This window comes from Epinephelus fuscoguttatus, linkage group LG12, assembly GCF_011397635.1.
Source record: "Epinephelus fuscoguttatus linkage group LG12, E.fuscoguttatus.final_Chr_v1".
In the NCBI taxonomy this organism is placed as follows: Eukaryota; Metazoa; Chordata; class Actinopteri; order Perciformes; family Serranidae; genus Epinephelus; species Epinephelus fuscoguttatus.
Genome location: NC_064763.1, coordinates 32,508,814 through 32,528,797, shown reverse-complemented (window position 1 = coordinate 32,528,797; position 19,984 = coordinate 32,508,814). Strand labels below are relative to the sequence as shown.

At 42.7% G+C, this 19,984-nt stretch overlaps 1 protein-coding gene across 2 annotated transcripts in view; it reads right to left on the bottom strand.

Annotated features, from left to right (window-relative positions):
* cpeb4b (cytoplasmic polyadenylation element binding protein 4b) overlaps window positions 1-19,203 on the bottom strand; it is a 38,477-nt gene extending 19,274 nt beyond the window's left edge. For both annotated transcript variants that reach the window (XM_049591707.1, XM_049591708.1), the window contains exons 1-3: window positions 18,774-19,203; window positions 16,727-17,964; window positions 4,815-4,905 (exon numbers count right to left, since the gene is read on the bottom strand). In XM_049591707.1, the coding sequence (XP_049447664.1) occupies window positions 4,815-4,905; window positions 16,727-17,917 (1,282 nt within the window). In that variant the 5' untranslated portion in view covers window positions 17,918-17,964; window positions 18,774-19,203. The remainder of the gene's footprint in view (window positions 1-4,814; window positions 4,906-16,726; window positions 17,965-18,773) is intronic.
* Between the last annotated feature and the right edge of the window lie 781 nt (window positions 19,204-19,984).

Here is a 19,984-nt window from a genome sequence, read left to right as displayed (position 1 = left end):
AAAGTCCATCTGAGCACAACCCGTCATATTGGATTTTAAGAGCCTTTAATAGTCTCTGAGGAGCAAGTGTGCTGGCACGTAAGCACACCACATCCCTGTGTGTCTGCAGGGTTGTGTGTGCCCGCTCTGTGAACCTTATTTGCAAGCTGCTGGCTGCGTACATGTACAGTGCACTAACAGTTTAAGCACACGCATGCACAGGCACACACAACAAAGTCGTGTGTGTGTGTGTGTGTGTGTGTGTGTGTGTGTGTGTGTGTGGAGGTTGAACAGAGGGATCCTTTCTGTCACTCAGGACAATGCTGGACGCGATTCAAAGCCACTTCTACTGTAGACATTTTGTCTCGCCTGTTCCCTTGCTTCATCGCGCTCACTTTGTTCAATATGTTCTGCTGGAATGAGAAATTTGTGCTCTGTTTTTGTGTATCTAAATGTGCTTGTGTACGCAGGCTGTCTGTGTTTATTATATTTGTGTGCGCACGCTCGTACATATGTGACAGAGAGCAGGAGGGAGCAAGGGACAGTTTGGCCTGGAGAGGAGTCAGCGCTCAAAGAAAATGTGCTGTAATTATGTTTTTCTTTTTACTTTGCTGTGAGGGAAAAAGGAAAGGACTCGCTTAAGTCACTGCTACACTTGGCACAGCAGTGCACAAGCCTGGGCTATAATTATGAAAACAAGGAATAAACAGAATAATATTTTGTAGCAGGCCAAGGGCTAAAAGACAGAAAAAAAAGATAAGGAGTGTGGGATGAGATATGGCGTGATGCATCATGTGAAAGCAGTAAAGAATGGGGCACTGTATAAGAACAAACTGAGGAGGATGGCTGAAGAAAGAACAGGTCAAATGAGAGGAGAGGGAAGATAAACATGTTGCGATGTGATAATTTGGACAAAGCCTGGAATGAACTGAGACATAGAAGATTAATTCCACATATAATCATAGCCAGACAAATCTATCTTTCTTCAACAACGATAAAGAGAGCTATGGCAAAAAGACAAAGTATTCACATTCAACTACTATAGGAAGTTGGGATCGACAATACTTCATAATTTCAAAAGCCTACATGGTTTGATTCCTAATGATGCAGAAGCTTGTGGGTTTTCAATTTGGAAGAAAACTTGTTTTGTCTTCAGGTGCCAAGCTCTTGGATCTAATCTAGTTGTGCGGGGATCTGCGCCAGCATGGCTCGAGCTAAGACACCAAAACGTGGCTAATGAGGTAACCTTCCAGTCTTTCTCTCTTAATATTGAGGGAAGATTTACTAAGGCTTGACAGCAGAACATTAGATCACAGCTGGATGTGGCTGAACCCAGCAGGTGTGAAGGCTGAAATAAATACAAGGTGATAGTGAAGTGTCGGGAGCTCAGACTTTTCACTCATTGTGTTATTCTGATTTTACATAGCTGTGACTTTCTTTGTAGAACATATGGGAAAATATAAGTTCAAAGAGATAAAACTGGGGACAAGGAGTAATGCATGTTCTCTGCACAGTAACATTTAAATGTTCAACATGTTACTGGCATTTGAGATCTTTTGTACTGAGGTTTTAGCTCTAAGAGAAACCCAAGTTAACCAATTTCTGGTGATCAGTCCAAAAAAAAAAAAAGATGATTGTGGAGCAGTCGATTACGCCCTGTGGTGCGATAACCTACTAAGAAATGGGACTGACAACTTAAACTCTAAACCCAAATCCCTTAAAGTCCACAAAAGCCTTGATAAATCAAAGGTGTTTCCTTTCGAACACCTCACATTGGCCACAGTACTTTTTGTTATCTCAGGGCTCTCTATCTATAATTACTGTCAGTTACACCCTCTACAACAACAAACACTGACTACCTGCTGTATTCAATAACCCCCTTCTGGGTTACCATTGACTAATGTTGCCTAACACCATTCAGCCAGTAACAGCCATTGCCGAGTCTCTATCAATTAATAATCCAAGTGAGCTAGAGTCCAGTTTGCGATGGATGACTCTCAGCCAATTACAAGTGTTAGCTCCTACTTTGTAATGTGGTGTACCTATTTCTATCATTGTACGCACCACATTTATAGCAATGGGGGTAGGCAACTGTGAATAACACTAACACCTCTCAGTATACAGTTCAACAGCACCACAAACGACAGCCCCAGAAAATTTAATCAACAGCTCTCTACAACAGTTTAAACAGGAACTGAACATTATATCGTTCATTTAAGTAGGATTTATTGCAGAACTGTTTTATTTGACTGCTTTAGTTTTAGCTAGGTGTAGGGGTGTGATGGTGTGATGGGTACATTCACAAGAGACTGTGCACTGCACTGCAAAGCAAATAGCAGTGCTCCTGCGCTATTCGCACATATTTAAATGAGGTAACATGTATTTGTCTTGTGCAAAATTGGCCCTTTTCTATGCAAATGAGCCTCACTACAAAAACAGTCCAATTCACAAAAATCAGCACTAATAGCCACACGCAGCTACAGTGACATTATTAGCATCTTCAGAGAGTTGGTCCGATTGTCAAGCTAACATGTGGCACCAACAGCAATCCCAGACTGGGATATTAAATCCCAAATACAATTTCTCTCTAACACCTTAACATTCCTTGTCTGAAGAGTTTAAGTCTGCCTCCGCACCTTGTCGGTCAAGACCTGTAGCTCACGGTCTGAAAATTGCTGTTTTCCTTTACACAGCTATTGTTCTGCCTACTGTGTTCTTGGCGTACTTTGCCACATGGATAATTGCAATCAGACTCAAAAAGGGCAAACTGCACTCAGCTGCAAAACCTAATGGGCATGTTTGCGCTGTGATATCCTTAACACAATATCTTTTGTGAATTGGACCTTGAAACTGGGCCGATAGCGGTTGCAAGTGATGCCTAATTCATGGTGCTTTCAGTGGCAACAATCCATTCTTTGTACCTCTGAGTGTGTGTATATATATATATATATATATATATATATATATATATATATATATGTGTGTGTGTGTGTGTGTGTGTGTGTGTGTGTGTGTGTGAAATCCAAATACAGTAGGAAGCTTCAAAGACCAGGAAGACAGGGATTTGTACTGACCCAGAAATGAAACAGACTAATATCTCCTTAAAGGTGCAAAGGTGCTGCACACCGCCAGCCTACATCAGTTTATAAGCACTGTTTGATTACGAGCCAAATGTTTCCTTTTCACACTTTCTGCTGGCAAGATGTGGAAAATATGTTCATCCTGATTTGACTTGATGTTAATGGATAAAAAAAAAACTGCTTCACACTATTTTTGACTATCACGAATATGCCAGACTTTTTGGACAGAAACAACTGTGCGTCATTGTGTTGAGAACATTATTATCATCCTTCAAAATGGAAGTGATAGTTAGAAACTAATGATGGCCGTCAACCTCAGCTCAGATCAGTGGAAGTCCTCCCATCTCTCTCTCTCTCTCTCTCTCTCTCTCTCTCTCTCTCTCTCTCTCTCTCTCACAAATCCCCTCTTAAATACAAAGCCTAAGCTTCCATCAGCCCTGTATTCTCTCTGCGTCTCCTTCTCAAAATGCATGAGAAAATGAGGTCAGACTCATTGCACTAAATTTTTTTTCAAAAGTGAGAAAACCTTTTTTTTCCAGAGTGGGAAAGAGAGAGAAGGAAAAGGAAGACAGAGGTGTGAGTTGACCTCTCTTATTATAGTTGATCACAGCACTAAAGAAAGACACAATGTCGAGACATCTGATCTGTGGAGGAAGTGAAACTGCTAAGAATTGGTGTTAAATTGTGAATAAGTGTGCGTGAGCAGTTAACAGCTCTACCTTGAGGTGTAACACTCTTGGCTTGGCCAATGAGATACAATTATTACACACTTATTTTTATCATTATTACATATGTCTGATGTTTACGAAAGAGGAGGGCTGATTTACATTTCATTTTATTATAGTATATACTGTATTCTGCCATAACACTCTGCAATCTTTTTAAAGTGCTTGACAAAATTTTTGGAGGCTTAACAAGTGTTTTTAAGCATATTTGCCGAGAGCTGGTTTGTGTTCTCAAGGCAGCATTTACAAACGGACCAGATCAAACACCTTGCACAAGAAAGCTGCTCTTGATTGGTCAGAATGCAGGAAAAATCCAGGAAGTAAACAAAACGTTGAAGAAGAGTACACTTGGAAGATAAATGTGACACTTTCTAATGTCACAATAGAGGGACAACTACGGCGGCTGATTTTAGCGCTGCTCATCGTGGACTATATTGCTTGCATTGGTCACTTTAGTCAAACCATACAGTTTGAAAACGAGGCGCGGCTGCAACTAAAAAACAATGTTTTGATGCACTCGATGTGCTGAATGTGCATATTAAGGCAGTACAAGAGGAGGTGCACATTAATAATCCTCCAGGACTGTAACATGCTCGTGCTTATTTATTCCAAACGATGCATAATGCAACTGCAGCTGGCTCGGATCGAGGTCGGAACATGTTCTCACCACAAATGAATCGCACCAGAGTATGTTTGTAACCTGACTGAGACCACCTCTTTGAGAGGGTCTCGTCCGGTTGTTATGGTGCGCACCCGAGTGCAATTGCTGTGTTCACACCTGCCCAAATGAACCGCACTTAGGGGGCAAACAAACTCGACTTCGATTGAACTGAACCAGAGAGGGCAGGTGTGAAAGCACCCCAACTTTAGGTGAGTTGACACATGCCATGGATGAATATAGTATAAGCCATGTACAGAAATATGTCACATTATGTGCAACATTTGTGTGCTTAAAATGCATCTAGATAATGATGGCTGAAGTGTGTTAATGTTGTTCATTTCCTATTCAATAGTCAAAAGTCTGCTTTACCTTTCAGGGTGTCCTGCTCGGCCCTCATGATGTCAATCAGGGAGCTCTCCAGCGTGTTCATGTTGAAGCTGTCAAATGACCTGGTGCGTTCCTGAAGTGGGGACAGAAAGTGGAGAAACATCATTTACTTTTTTCCCCCTGCTTCCAAGACTTCCAGTTTCCAAAAAGAATCAAAATTCACAGCAGCCAACAGCCTTTAAAGATGAACTGATCCATGGGAGCAGCTGGAGCAATTAGATTTATCTACATCTTCTAATATAACATTGCCTCAATTAACCCAAGCCGACCAAAGAGCACACGCAGGACAAGGACATCCATCTTAATTTACACCAAAAAATATACTGTTTTGCAATTCTGTCATTAAACATCGCCTGAATGCTCGGGACCAAGGTAAGCTATTAATTGAAAAAAGAAGTTTGAAAAAGGGAGCAGCCAGATGCTCTCCCGGCTATTTATGAAGTGTTTTCACATTATTCTTGCTTTAGTTTGAGCTTGTTTCAAAGAAAAATACAAGAGACATGAAGTCTCGCTTCCTTTGCGTCAATTAATATTCACCTCGCTTTGAATAAATGCAATACCAGGATATTGTGAGGATTTAAATGCATGATGGTCCCTTGATTTGAAATTCTGACACTTTTGGCATTGGCCTAAATAGCGGGAGTGACAAACAAAATAAATTAGAAGCGGGCCCCAGCTCCACATAAGTGGAATCTCAAGTGATTCGCTAATATATTCTGCAAACCGATGTAAAAACTGAGATAAAAGGAAGTTGAATAAGCCTTATTAAAAAGGGGCTTTTTCTTCTGATGAATGTTCTCGGACTCCTGCTTTGGTTTTCTAGCTGCAAACATGAGCTCAAAATATAAAAAACCTCAGAGATATTTCTGTGGCACAGGTGCGTGAAGCATTCGAGAATGATTTTTACAACATTAAATTTAATTTCTCTTGTCAGTATTTAATTTCTCTCTGGCTTATTGTCTGGTGAGATTATATTGTTTATTGTGTTACTTATAAACTTAACTGACTAACTGTGCAATAAATTCGCTCATTCAATGAGGAAGCATAATGGAGGACAACAGTAAAACCAGCAGTAGAAATGAAGCAGGAGCCGAGCCAAATCTTGAGTGACAGCTTTGTCACCTAAAAACAAGGGCACCCTTGGCATACCGACCATACTGGAAATGTTTGTATGCACACACAATGAAGTGCAAGAACACACAACCACACAAACGTGTACACACAAAATATGCGCACACATCAAAAACGTGCCCACACACACACACACACACACACACACACACACACACACACACACACTCTCACTCCGAGTGCCATGCTGATAAGGCTTCTGTCGTGACTCCACCTCAGCCAAACAAAATATGCAGCCTCTGACAACAACTTGTTAACAAACTGATAAACTCTTTTGGTTTCCTTGTGTCCAAAACAACCACAACACAAACAGATGCTGTTGCTCAAGACCACAACATGAAATTCATATCCTCTTTGTTTACATTTATAGACGGTGCTAAAAATTCCCCATCATCACGTGCTTTTTCTCATACCTTCCTCTATCTCTTCCACATTTTTCCAGTCATTCTCCAATGCCACCTTAAAAGCAGAAATACCTTAAAAAAATGTTTCTATTCCTCATTTATGCGTCAGAGATCTCACAGTGCACAGAGCCAATGACTCTTCTGGTTACAAGTTGTTCACTAAACTCTACATCGTGACTAAAATGTTTAGTCATGATTTTTTTTCTTAACTGTCTGGTCACGACTGAAATAACCCCCCCCCCCCCCCCATTGTGTCTACTGAATCAACCACTTGGCTATTTTAGAGTGAAAATGTCAAAAAAAATAAATAAATAAATAAATAAAATACTTGCATAATATCACTGAATAAACCATTTTTTTGGCTATCTACAGAGACACTCTCAAACACAACAGTGTAAACACAGTGATGTATGTGGTAATGTAGAACACACACACATGAGCAATCTAACACCAGAGTAAAACTATTCAACACAAGGACAGGGAGAATGAGAACCTGTTGGACGTTTGAGATACATGCTTGTAAAATAACAATGCCAGAATACATGTACAGTTTTTGCTACAACACTTAAGTCTGGAAGACATCTGCTTAGAGTTGATTTAGCCTGACAAGATGCTGACAGCCCAATCAGGGAACTGTAAGTGTTTAGATGATGACATGATGCCTCTTGAAACTTAGAAAACTTGTGAACAGCGAGGTGTTGCAGATATTAAAGCTTCACTCTGCAAAAGCACAGCATTGAGCAGTGTGAAGTATGAAGTGACATCTTGCGATGAGGACTGCAGTTTGCAACCAGCTGAAATTTGTGTGCCAAGCACAAAATCCAAGGTAGGATTCCTTTAGTGTTCATTGTTGAGGAGATTTTATTGGGAGCTGAATAATCTGCAGAGGTGTCTTTCTCTCCAAAACAAACGGATCAGGTGATTAAAATCAGTTAAACACTGAATAAAGCAGTTTCATGTTACATGTCAGTCTTTCTCCGATGCTGTTCAGCTCATCGTGGATAGGCCAAAAACTGATGTGTGCTCGCCTATTTTCTCTGATAGCTTAATATGTGCTAACCTTTTTTTCTGATTCAGGGGTTTAGGAGATTTTCAACGGGAGCTGAATTATGAGCAGAGGTCTTTTGCTATCCAAAACAAACAGACCTGGTGATTTGTCCTACGCTGTTTGGCTCATCGCAGATGCAGGTGCTAGCCCAGCACCAGCTTATGTGTGCTCATCTATTTACTCCGATAACTCAAGATCCAGATGTTCAGGAGGCTTTTATTGGAAGCCAAGTTATCCTCGGAGGTCTGTTCCTCTTATATATTACACGAAATCTACAACATGGCCGACTCCATGGATGACGACTATGTAGATAACCTGCTCATTCTAAGGTAACTAAAACACAACAACTATTCTTATTTTCAGGTAATTATACACTAAAGAAAACATACTTATTGTATTATATTCCATTTCTGCCAATATACCCCTCTAAATCCTACACACTGGACCTTTAAGAGAAATGTAACATTTCCAGAACAGCCACCATTGTTCTGCAGTTTCAGAATAATAAGCAGGAGTCGCAACAGTTTAGATTGAGGTATGATTGAGGTCTATTGTACAGCCTACTTGAAATCACATCTGTCTCCAGCAAACAAAGTGAAGAGTGACAATTGTGGACTGATGTTCAAAAAACACATTTACATTAAACAATAGGAATAAAGCATGGCATCATTTGAAAGCCTGTTCATTACAATGAGCTGTGAGACGTCAAAAGAAAATCTACAGTCCTGACAAAATGACACATAATTCAATGCAGCTCTGTGTCAAATTCACCTCTCCTGAATAGTCTGAAAAACATCCTGACATCAACATTGCATGATCAGCTCTGCCCTCGACCTGACTGATAATGGACGGGCCTTGCACAACAAGAATTACCCAACGTGTCTAAGTAACCTATCTGTATAGTCAATCACTCTTTCCATTCACCACTTTGTCCAACAAATGCATCTATGCATGTACTCATTTATCCAGCAACCAGGTCACAACCCTCGCTGCAAACATTAGGCCAGCATCTGTGGGGAACGGTGTGAAAGCAAAACCACCTTGGGAGGAAAGGCTCATAGCATACTTTGTTACACCATTAACTTCACAGGGGTCAAATGCTAAAGGGTTCAGGGGAAACAGACCTGCGTCAGTGAACCATGTGACCAAGGGTCGGGGCAGGCAGGCAGGCAGGCAGCTCACTATTTCATCTACTGTCTGCTGTCTGCAGTGGCTCCCAAAATCCAATAGCTACTTTCACTATCTGATCAGCCAAAGAGTGTGCTTGGATGTCTGGCACACACTGGCTGATGAAACAGCCAAAATATCTGCAGCTGTAGCCAAAATTTTTACCAGAAATTTGGCTGGTGTAGAATCCCCACGCTGACTGAGGGAAGGAACATACTAACACAGAGATGACATGGTAGAAGAACACACCCAGTGCACACTCTCTCCCTCAAAACAAATATCAACACAGGGATATAGGCCAGACTAGGTCTACTATTTTCTCATATCCGCCTCAGTATCTTATGTGGACTTAGGCCACAGCTCTAGGTCAAATAAACCAAACATTCAAAGACAAGGGAGGCAGAAACAAGTGATGGACTACTTACTGTGGAAAGTGTATACCACTAGTGAGTGTAACTGAGCAGAGGCAAGCACATAAACACATTACCCAAGACAAATACAGATAGGTATAGCAGCAAAGTGCACTATTTCGGAGATACGCTGCAGAAGCTCCTCCTGCTTTTCCAGTTAAAAAAAACTCAACGCTCTCACTGGGTGTCATTATTCTTATTCTTATATTTTCTTGTAATACTGCAAGGTAATCCTTTTATACCTTTTCAGGAGAACAGGAATTCATTTTGTGGCTGTATGGCGAACATGAGGCCTGGCTGGTGCTCTGCAGTTGCTAAGCATTAGCCTGGAGAGGTGCAGAGGGTGATTAATCATCAGATTCGTGCATCCTTCTCTCTCTCTCTCTCTCTCAACAACTGGCCAGCTGACCAGCAAAGTACTCATCCCTGACAGATTGCAGGGCGTGCACAAATACACACACACGCACACACAGTCATGGCCACTCGTCACATACAGGGATGCAGAAACAGATTAGCTGCAAGCAAGACACACACAATTTACAGCCCAGTCCAAATCATACGTATCTATGAAAGCTTGCCCATGCTAACCCAAGGCCATCATTGCAAACATAGGGGACATGGCAGTACATACTGTACTGTATTATTTGCGGGCAGCAGTGAAATGTAGCCCAGTATATGTGGGTAAGCAGAAAAATTTAATAATCATGACCCAATAAAGCTAAATGGATCAAAATGGTCAGACACATCCCATTTTTAACAGTGACTGTCAATAAAAAGACCTGCACGATGGATCGATAATGGCAAAGTGCTTCTGCCAGGCCCTGTCACCATTTTCAGTGTGTGTCCCTGGATCAACAAATATGTTCTGACCTGATCTAAAAGTCCTGGGATTAAACAAACATGATAAATGCATGATTAAATCTGAAACCATCAATTTGAAAAGAGGCAGCATGTGCTCAGAGAATGTTCAAGCACACATGGAAAAAAAACATCCTGTGCTGGCACTGTGTGAGGCATGAACTCTGAACTGGGCTTCTTTGCTTCAATAACCATGGTCTATACAGTAGGTTCATTTAATGGTGTTTTATAACTTAACATTCTTGTCAATGGGGAATGGATATTGCAAAGCATTCTGGGGTGGCGCCACCATTTTTGGAAGATAAGTGTCCGTAGCTACAGTAGCTGTCATTATGTGTCACCAGTCTAGTCATGTAATCTGTCAATTGTGCGTCACTGGAAATATGTAAAGCCAAATGTCCATACATATAAAGAGAAGCTCTCTGCAGAGGCAAAGGAGCGAAATATTACAAAAGTGAAGTTAGTTAATGATATTGATCCTTACAAATTAGGAAACATAAAGTGGTCAGAGGTCAAAGGTTTGGTGTTTGCACCTACACCTGTTAGCAATTCAAAAACTTAAATCTGTGGAGGTCAATGTCCAATTCGCAAACTGGTGGGTACGATACTCTCAGATCTACAAGCCACATTCCAACCACACAATCATCCTAACAAAGATGATCTAGCTAATGCTATGCTAATTGAAAACTAACAAAACAGTAGCTAATCTTAATCTACCAGGATCTAGCAAAATGAAACGCATATCATTAGCCTACATTTCCGTCTGTGTATACTGTATACATTTAGTGGCCAACTTACGGTTGATGACGACACATTCAAATTCCCTATATGAAGTACATACATTTTGTCTGCATGAATTGGTTTCTTTCTATAAGAGGTGAGACCTACCTATATAAACCACTCTGTGATCATTTGGGACCACGCCACTTAGCCAATGCTACCTGAACTCTGGAGAATACTAAAGCTGCACCAATTTGTGGATTAGTTGACTGACACAACTTTGATCAGCAACTGTTTTGATCATTTAATTGTCTCCAAGTCAGAATGGCAAATATTTTGTTGGTTCCAGCTTCTCAGGTGAGGATTTGCTTAATGTCTTTGTCTTCACATTTTATTTAAGTGAATATCTTTGAGTTTTCAACTGCTGGTCTGACAAAACAAGACAATATGATGACTCAACTTGGGCTCTAGGAAACTGGTTTCTGATGTTTTAGAGACTAAATGATTTATTGATTAATCAAGAAAATAATGTCAGATTAAATTTTGAAAAGGCGGACAAAGCGCTTTACTGTTTGTACCTAGCCAAAACCATGCCACAGTCTGCTGCTTGCTTCACATGCCCCTAGTTGACTGTCACACATCCATAATAGATGATAGTAGTGGGCATCTGTACAAACCCTTCCTAAAAACTCAGAAAATTACACATCTTCAAGCTGCATCTGTTTAACTGTAAAGTAAAAAAGAGGTTGAACTAAAAGTAGATTGGACTGCTTGAAAAGCCTCTCGACTCTAGACAGGTTTTAATCTGGGAAAAACCGCAAAACAGAGAGGGCAACCTCCGACAGATTTCGATGACATGTAGGGGAGTAAAGAATGATTAAATACAGCATGCTGTGGGTGATTAACTCCAACATTAATCTTCAATGACACCTGCCTGTTAATGAAAAATGGATGTTTATGAAGGGTAGAGGAGTGGAAAAAGTAACAAGGTAAGTCACATAAGACTATAAGCGTGCTGTATTATTTTAAGGCTTTTAGGCCCGTAAGATCATCACACCCTCCGACTAGCATTCATTTTTGAGAAGGCTAATATTTTTTCTCCTATTTTTGTGCATCTAATCACATCCCCTTGAAAACAGGGAGAGAGAGAGGAAGCCCAAAGCAAAGAAGGGAAGGGAAAATGGCAGATGAAAGAAAGGCGATGACGGAGAGAGGGAAAGCGGGTTGTGAGGTAAGGCAAAGTAAAAAGAGAAGAAAGGAGGTCAGGAAAGGGAAGCAGGTTGAGCTTTTGATTCTTGCGATTATCTTTCTTCCTGGTCAAAGTATTTCAAAGACCTGCTATGACATTAAATACCTCCGACTGTCAGAAACAACCTATTACATTGTGTTGGCCGAATGGCTGAGTGGTGTGTGTGTGTGTGTGTGTGTGCATGCGCATTTGGGTTGTAACAGGAGTAACAGAGGCAGGGGTTCAGGCAGTATTTGCACTGCTTGGGGATTAGACTGAACTGACTCCTTTATTGTATGCAATGAGCTAGGCTAAATACAATATGACACTTCCACATAGACTCTGCTTTGTCTTCTTCCTTTGTTAAGACACATGTGCAGAAGACATAGGCCAGGGACTAATTAGGGCTCATGCACTCATGGGCATGTGCGCGCGCGCGCACACACACACACACACACACACACACACACACACACACACTAGCTCCCTTTCTTCCTGTTTCAGAGCGTCTGTCAAGGGTGTGAGAAGGGCACAATGAGGCTGTATGAGCAGCAGAGTCATTCGCTTGCCAGCTCAGCTCAGGCCGCTCATTAGTCTAAAAAACATTTCTCTCATTTAACACCAATGTCACAAAGACCAGAAGTAATGGCTGAAACCTCAGGCCGCTGCAGCTTGATGGCTCGGAGGGTTTGTTTGTAGACATGCACGCAAGAGAATTTGCATGCACGCATCACGTAAAAGGGAAGGAGGGCTGCCTGAAAAGGATGAAGCTTCTTGCTTCATGATCATGTCCTCATCATGGGAGTCTCATACCAAACATAGGCACTGACAATCACGGTATGATTTCTGATACTCGCCTGAGGACCTGTCATATTGATTAGATGGCCTTTCAAACAGTCAGAGGTTACAAGGAAGTAGAATGCGCGAGTCAGACAACAGGTGCTCAACATTAGTTTCCACTGCAGACCTGAAGAGGTACTTTAATAATGTGCCCTCATATAACAGCACTGTGGAAGGCTGCGGTATACCTAAGCTACACAAACAGTGAGGCAGGAGCTGTAACCAACAGTTACCCAGGTAGCTTACTGAGACAATATCCTGTCCTGGCTTACACGCCTTCAGGCCCTGCAGGTCTTGATCTGGTCATAGGCCAAATTTTCAAATCCGAGTGAGCCCAGTATACCTGACACAGCAGCAAGTCTCTGACCTTGGATTTCACAGGTGAGGAATATAGGAGCAAGGAAAGATAGAAAATTAGCATGGGGTTTCTCTGGGTGCTCCGATTTTCTCCCACAATCCAATGAGGTTGGGTTAATTGGGGAAACCATAATTGCTCGTAGGTGTGAACGTGAGTATGAATACTGCCAACAAGCTCAGGGTGTACCCCACCTCTTGCCCAATGTCAGCTGGGACTGTCTGCAGTCCACCCTCAAGGATAAGTAGGAATAATTAATGGATGGTTGGTTGGATGGATGGAAAGGAAAAAATGCAAGAAAAGAGAAAAAGAAAAGCAAGGAAGGCTTTCCTGGCATTTAAAAAGGTACAAATGTCTGGCCTGAGGCTAGTTACTAGCTGACCAGTGTATTAGCAGTTAGCAGCAGTGTGCCTGGCCTGGAGCCCATCCCAAATACTAAAGCTGCTCTAATACAGCAGTGGCCCTGCCTACTGCAGCAACAGCCACAGTACTGGAACATTTTCTTCCTCTGTGCCCCATGGTGCTATACACCACCTTGGATAAAATATCCACCAAATGGCATATGGCCTTGCACTCAAATTGCATCTACACATTTGCTCATATACACATAAATGAATGTCATGGCCTGAGGCAATTACGAGATAATGCCAAACTCTGTGAAAGCGGGCAGACAGAGAGAGAGCTTTGCTTTAACAGCCAGCCGTTAACATAACATAGCTCACCAGTGACATATTGCTGTTTTGATGTGTGTTCCTAATGGCATCTAACGGCAAACGCTACAGAAGTGCTACTTTATAGAAGTTAACTATTGCCTCTGTGGAGCCGTGTGTTACAATCACATCTAATCCAAAAATTTACAAAGACACTGACACTATGATGAACCAACTTTGATTGCACACTAGCAGAAAGAATGGGAATTCTGAAGCAAAAGCCACTCATCCTTCATCTGTCAAGTCAGTGCTAAAATGGAGACAGTTGGAGAGAGCTTATAGTGAAACAGTGTGACAACAGTTCCTCATGGGGTATGTTTAGCTCAGAGTTACAGGAGCTACTGTATTTCAATTACCAAACCCGGGGTGTCTTGTGTAAGGCAACAAGTGCCATCAGTGATCTCAACAGTTCATGATCATGACAAACCCTGACAAGCACCATTTTGAGTTCAGTTTTTAGAGAGCAAAACAAAGCTACTGTTCTGACGATTTTGGCTATTGCAATTCTTCAGCAAAGGCAATAAAACTGGAGTGAATGGGAATGAAATGGCCTACAGATCTTAAAGACTGAACTACGCCAAGGAGGCCTCTGACAAATGAACCCGACACTTGGTTGCCTGTGGAATAATTTAAGAGCGGTTTCTATAGTGATAGCTTCAATGGTGCAACATGATCTGTATCCTCACACCAAACAGAGGCATTTTCCAATTCAATTACAGGGGACGGAAAAATACCATCAGTTTACAGTTCAGTGAAACACATGATATATGGTTCATAATTTGATATATTTAAAACACTCTTTACAAAGCACATCGCACAGAAAGACAATGCTTGTTGTCACAGCAAATGGCTCTGTTGTGAGTCAGGTAACGTTCAGTGGCTGTCATAATACCAATCTATATCACCTCAGACCTATCAATTACAAGTCCAATAGTTTAAATGTTAAGTGTCAACACCACCTTCATATTATTTCCATTCCACACCTATGTTGTCAATTCCTTGGTCTTTGTAAATTGGTTATACTTACATAATCAGTCACACACTCAGTAAGGCCATTCTTTGCCCATCCTCCATCTGCCCTTGCAGTATCAACAGGGCACAAGGACAATGCTACTTTGGCTGATCTAATTCAACCACAATGAAGAACAACATACTGCAGCTAAAGTAATGCTAGCTTAAATCCGACATGGGGACGTACAAGTAGGGACTCTCCACTGTTCAAAATGGATGCAGAATCACAATCCTGATAAGAAGAAAATCTGCTTACAGATCTAGTTGCATCTATACCCTGTTTTTATGCAGCATGTAACCATTACCTGTTGTTAAGAAGGCCTTATGTGAATTTTCACTGAAATACGGTGCTTATTAGAGTCCATATTGTGACTCCAAATATGAACAAGGATTAGGCTCGAATGGTTTGGAATGACCCCATACCTACAGCAATTAGGCTGTTAACTAATGGTAAATAGCTGCTCAGAGTTAAGTTCAGCTACTTATTCAGCAGCATTACCCAAGACCTGTCATGACATGTCAAGACATGTCAAGACATGTCAGCACACTGTCCTTATCATTTAACCTGTGCTGCACTGTGCGTCTTTAATTCCAAGTATAGATAGGGAAATACCTGGAAAGGTCACAGTAAGTATCACTTTCTAAAGCTTAGATTGAGTTAGTTTGCTTGTTTGGAGGATATTAGTTCATTCCTGGAAAAAAAAAACAAAAAAACAAAAAACTGTCTGCATGAAAATAGAGATTACGACATAGACTTGCCCCATGGATGGGCATGTCCAGGAAATGAAGTAGTCCTTCATTGGTGGTCTCTAAGGCCAATTAGTAATGTTGTTAGGCTATTGACAGACAGCTGAAACAACACAGACAAGCAATTATTCAGACAATTTAATACTGTCTGCTCCATCCAAGATGACATTGGGAACCGATGGTAATCAAGTACCTATGACTTACCAGAAGTTAATTTGACAGAGCAAAAGGAACACTGTCCATCGGTAGGAAAGCAAAGGATAAGTAAAGCACTTAAAGAAGTCTTTCATCAGGTCATCAGGCCTAGCTGGAACTATAGCAACCTGCCTCTCTTCAACCCCGCCTCCTTGTAAGGAACGACACAATCAATCATGAGTTAGATCAATAGAGTGAATTTATCTCCATGCTCCCTTTACCTCTTCCCATCAATCCTATCGGCTGTTGTCTACATGTGATAATACAATTATTCACGCTATCTTCATTGTAAGTGGACCTGGGCATCAAAATTGCAACTACTAATAGGCTGGCATTTCGAAAACGAGTTGCTAGGCTATGGCAGCCACGACCTGAATGATTAATAAAGTGGTAATCCTGAAAAATCATTGGGCATTAGGCTCGGGCCATAAATCCACAGAATCACCTGCATTTTTTTGGTGCTTCTAGCTGGAATAAAAAAAAAAAAACACGACGATGCCTTCTTGTGTCAGGATTTGTCTTTACATCTTAGCCCCTGTCATTTTTGGTCATTCACCCATCCCTTTATGATAATTCTCCTTGCACCCTCTCCCGCTTTCCCCATTTGTAACTCCCTCTCCCCATCTTCTCCTCTCCATCCATGATGCCTCCCCCACTCCCCACACCCCCACTCTTCACTTCAAGCCCCCAGCTCGTATACGTGGCACACACCACTGCAGTGACAGAGCCACATTAGTCATCATCAGAGACATACAGCTGTGGAAGTACAGAGCCCGACGACTTATTTCGAAGCTAACACGGTAACAAATGCTTCATGTAAATCCATACCCTCCCCCCACATCTAAAAATAGCAGCTATACCACATACTGTAATAAACAGCTAACATAAATGACACGTTGATGTTTAATCATTCAGGCAGCCAGCGGCCACTGCTGAAAATTATTCTCACACAAAAGCATGAACACACACAATGCACACACATGCTTGGATACATAATCAAAGAAGAAACTAGAATAGTGTGCCAGAATTATTGCTAAATCATACAGTGAGGCCATCACAGGAAAACTGACCTGAAAGGGGAAGATGTTATCACTGCGGCCGACTCCATCATCCATCCAGGACTTGGGGTTGAAGCCTGCAGGACTGTTTCGGGGGTACTTCTGGGATGCCACATGGTTATTAGGGAAGGTCTTCTTCAGTGGAGAAATAGAGTTGATGGGGGTCATCCCGCCGTTCAGCCCTCGGCGATAATCTCTGCCCTGAGACCCTCCCCAGCCACCACCACCACTACCATAGCCTCCTCCGGGACTCCAGGAGGTGGAGGAGCCAGGGGAGGGAGAGGGGCTCTGGTAGCTGGCTGGACCCCAAGGGGACGGGGGCTTGTTCAGGCTGTTGGACAAATGTGGCAACTGGCTGAAAGCCGGATTCCTGTGTGGAAAGGGTGGTGGAGGGTGTGGAGAGGCCGGGGAGCGTCGATGCTGCTGGTGTTGGTTGTGGGGGTGTTGGAAGTGGGGGTGTGGTGGGGGAGCCGGGTGGTGCTGGGACAAGGCCGCCGCTGGACCGATCTGGGGGGAGAAGTTCCCACCAAACCCTGGGCTGACATGGTGTGAGAAGTTCTGAAACAGCAGGGGCCCGTTGTTGGCAGAGGCTGGGTTGAAGAAGCTGACGTCCTCATTGATGATGGTTGATGGCGCCGGCGGGATGGCAGCTGACCAGTTGTTGAAGCCAGTAAGTGATGACGAGGTTGTACTGGACTGCACCGGGCCAGTTCCCCCGAGACCAGACGTCTCCTGATAATCGAAGCCTGTCAGGACAGGTGACTCAAGACGTAACTGCTTCTCCTTTCCGTTACTTCCTTCAGATGTGCCGTTGTCTGTCTTGGCTTCCTCTGACCGGGCTTTTTCCAGTTCTGAAATGATCCCACCACCACTCCCACCCTCCTGGTGACTCCCAGGGGACAACTGCTGCTGCTTTTCTTGCGTTTCTTGCATTTCCTGTTGCTGCTGTGCTTTGGGCTTCTCCGGGCCCCCCAGGATTTCGTCTTGCACGCTGTTGTGGGTGGCAGAGGCAGGGAAGAGCCAGGGAGAGCCTCCCGTGGTGCCATTCCCTGCGGCTGTGGTGCTGTTTATGAAAGCAGCAGGGCTCTGCGACACATTTTGGTGGTGGTGTGGGGGCTGCAGATGCGGGTGGATTCGGACCGGGAATGCAGACTTGTTGCCAGTGTTGTTTTGAACTAGGACTCCAAACCCGTAATCCCCCATTTGTTTTCTCCCCCCACACACAAATGCTATCCCGTGATCGTTTGGTCCTATTGAGAGAAGAGCACACAGGATGGCATGCACTGAGTTAGCAGACAGCTCCTCTCATTTCACTATCGGTCAAGGGATTTAGAAACAACTAGGTGATGGCCATGGACATTTACTAGTGACATGAAAGATCTTTTTCTCTGCTGGATCTGTTTTACTCCCCCAGAGGATATCTAGACATATGATAATCACACAACACTGTCATGAATAAGCTCTTTCTTGCACTGAACAATCTACCCTTATTACTCTGGGCTGTTGAAAAAAGCCAACCAGTTAACATTACATCTTTAGCTAATTATAACCCCGTGACGTTGCCAGCTTGTAAGTCTTCAGCTGAGCTGCTGGCAGCCACCAAGATAGCTGGGAACACTGCTGTGTCGAGCCGACACAATCTCCATTTGGAGACGTTTTCCTATCGCAAACCAGCTGACATATAATGAATAACCCGCAGTGTAACCTTAAGGAGATCCCCGCTGTACAACATATTAATGAACGTTTAGAATATTAACAGTAAACCGTCCTAACGTTCAGAGGAAAAACACTCGACCTTGTTTGACAGCTGTCAGGAGTACGTGTAGTCCAACCTCAAACTGTATCAGATGAAAGTCATAAAATGAACAGTGTCACACTTAATTGTTCGTTATTACATTTTTTACACGTCAGGTAACAGCCGACAGTGAAGCGGTTTAAATTAACTACATGGCAAGCTAACATTTCCACCCGTTGCTAACGTTAGCTAGCTAGCTACCAGCTAGCATAAATGCTAGCTAGCTGGACAGGCTGGATACAGGCGATTAAAATTTCGTTTCACCTTCTGATCACCACCTTCGACCTCGGCGATGTCTCTGTCGAGATCCGTCCCTCGGTTTGAAAGCAAGGTGGTGTCCTTGAGAAAAAAAACGAGTGCGTCAGGCAGGGCTTTTCAGAGGCGATTTGATAGCTGACTCGTACAGTGCAGTCGGTCAGCTTTTTTTCCTCCCTTCTCCTGACGTGTCCTGCCTGCTCAATGACACAGCTCTCTATCTGCTGCCTCTAATCTGGACTGTGTGATCAAAGAGCTTTGTTAACGTGGCAATGAGTGAAATATATCCGGCCGCGGTTCGTTCACAAGCCTTACTCGATCGGTTTCATTGTTCGTTTGGTTTTCAGGATTATTTTCTCGCTAACTGTCTTTTCCTACAGAGCCAGCCGATTCCTGTGTGCTTCTTTGGCTGCCCCTCTCTCCTGAAACCGACAGTGGCCGAATGACAGCGAGAGATCAGCCGAGACACACTTCCGCTTCAAGCACCGCCCCTTCCACCGTTGCCACTCCCCCCGAGGGCCACACCTCGGTCTGTGATTGGCCGGACGACCGGCAGCTTCGCCTAATTCCTACAACATTTAAAGGCCATGCACCAATAATACAACCATGCCATCCATAAGTACTGCCCACTGAGGTCAAATATGATTAACTAAAAAGAAAAAAAAAAAAAATCCTCCCAGCACGGTCCTGTCCTTTCACGATGCAGCCGGTATCAGGTCGTGAGAAAACTGAGATACCCAACCCCCCCTTACAAAGGATGGAAATGCCTCAGAAAGAGAGCATCCTTTGGCTCAGGCTTTTTGATCTCACACTAGTTCAGTGTAAATGTGCAAATGAAACAGAAGGGTCGGGTATCATTTTGGTAGTGTCTTTAGTCAGTCATCTATCCAGTTTATCCAGTTTGTATCCAAATTATGATGCCTGCAATGTTACAGTTTTGTTGAGAGAGGTTTAAGTTAATTATGTAGATAGATAGATAGATAGATAGATAGATAGATAGATAGATAGATAGATTTTAGCATTAAGGTCATTGATGGTGGTTTTCTTGTACTGGACTGCATTATATTCAGATGGTTTATGATATTCTGCCTTTTTCATGTCAGTAAATGTGAAAGAGCAAAGATTATAAATACCTCTTAATATGTTGTCAACACAAGGCTACAACACCACCTTGACCTATGACCTCAATAAGAAACATATTTTAATTTGCGCACTTCCAA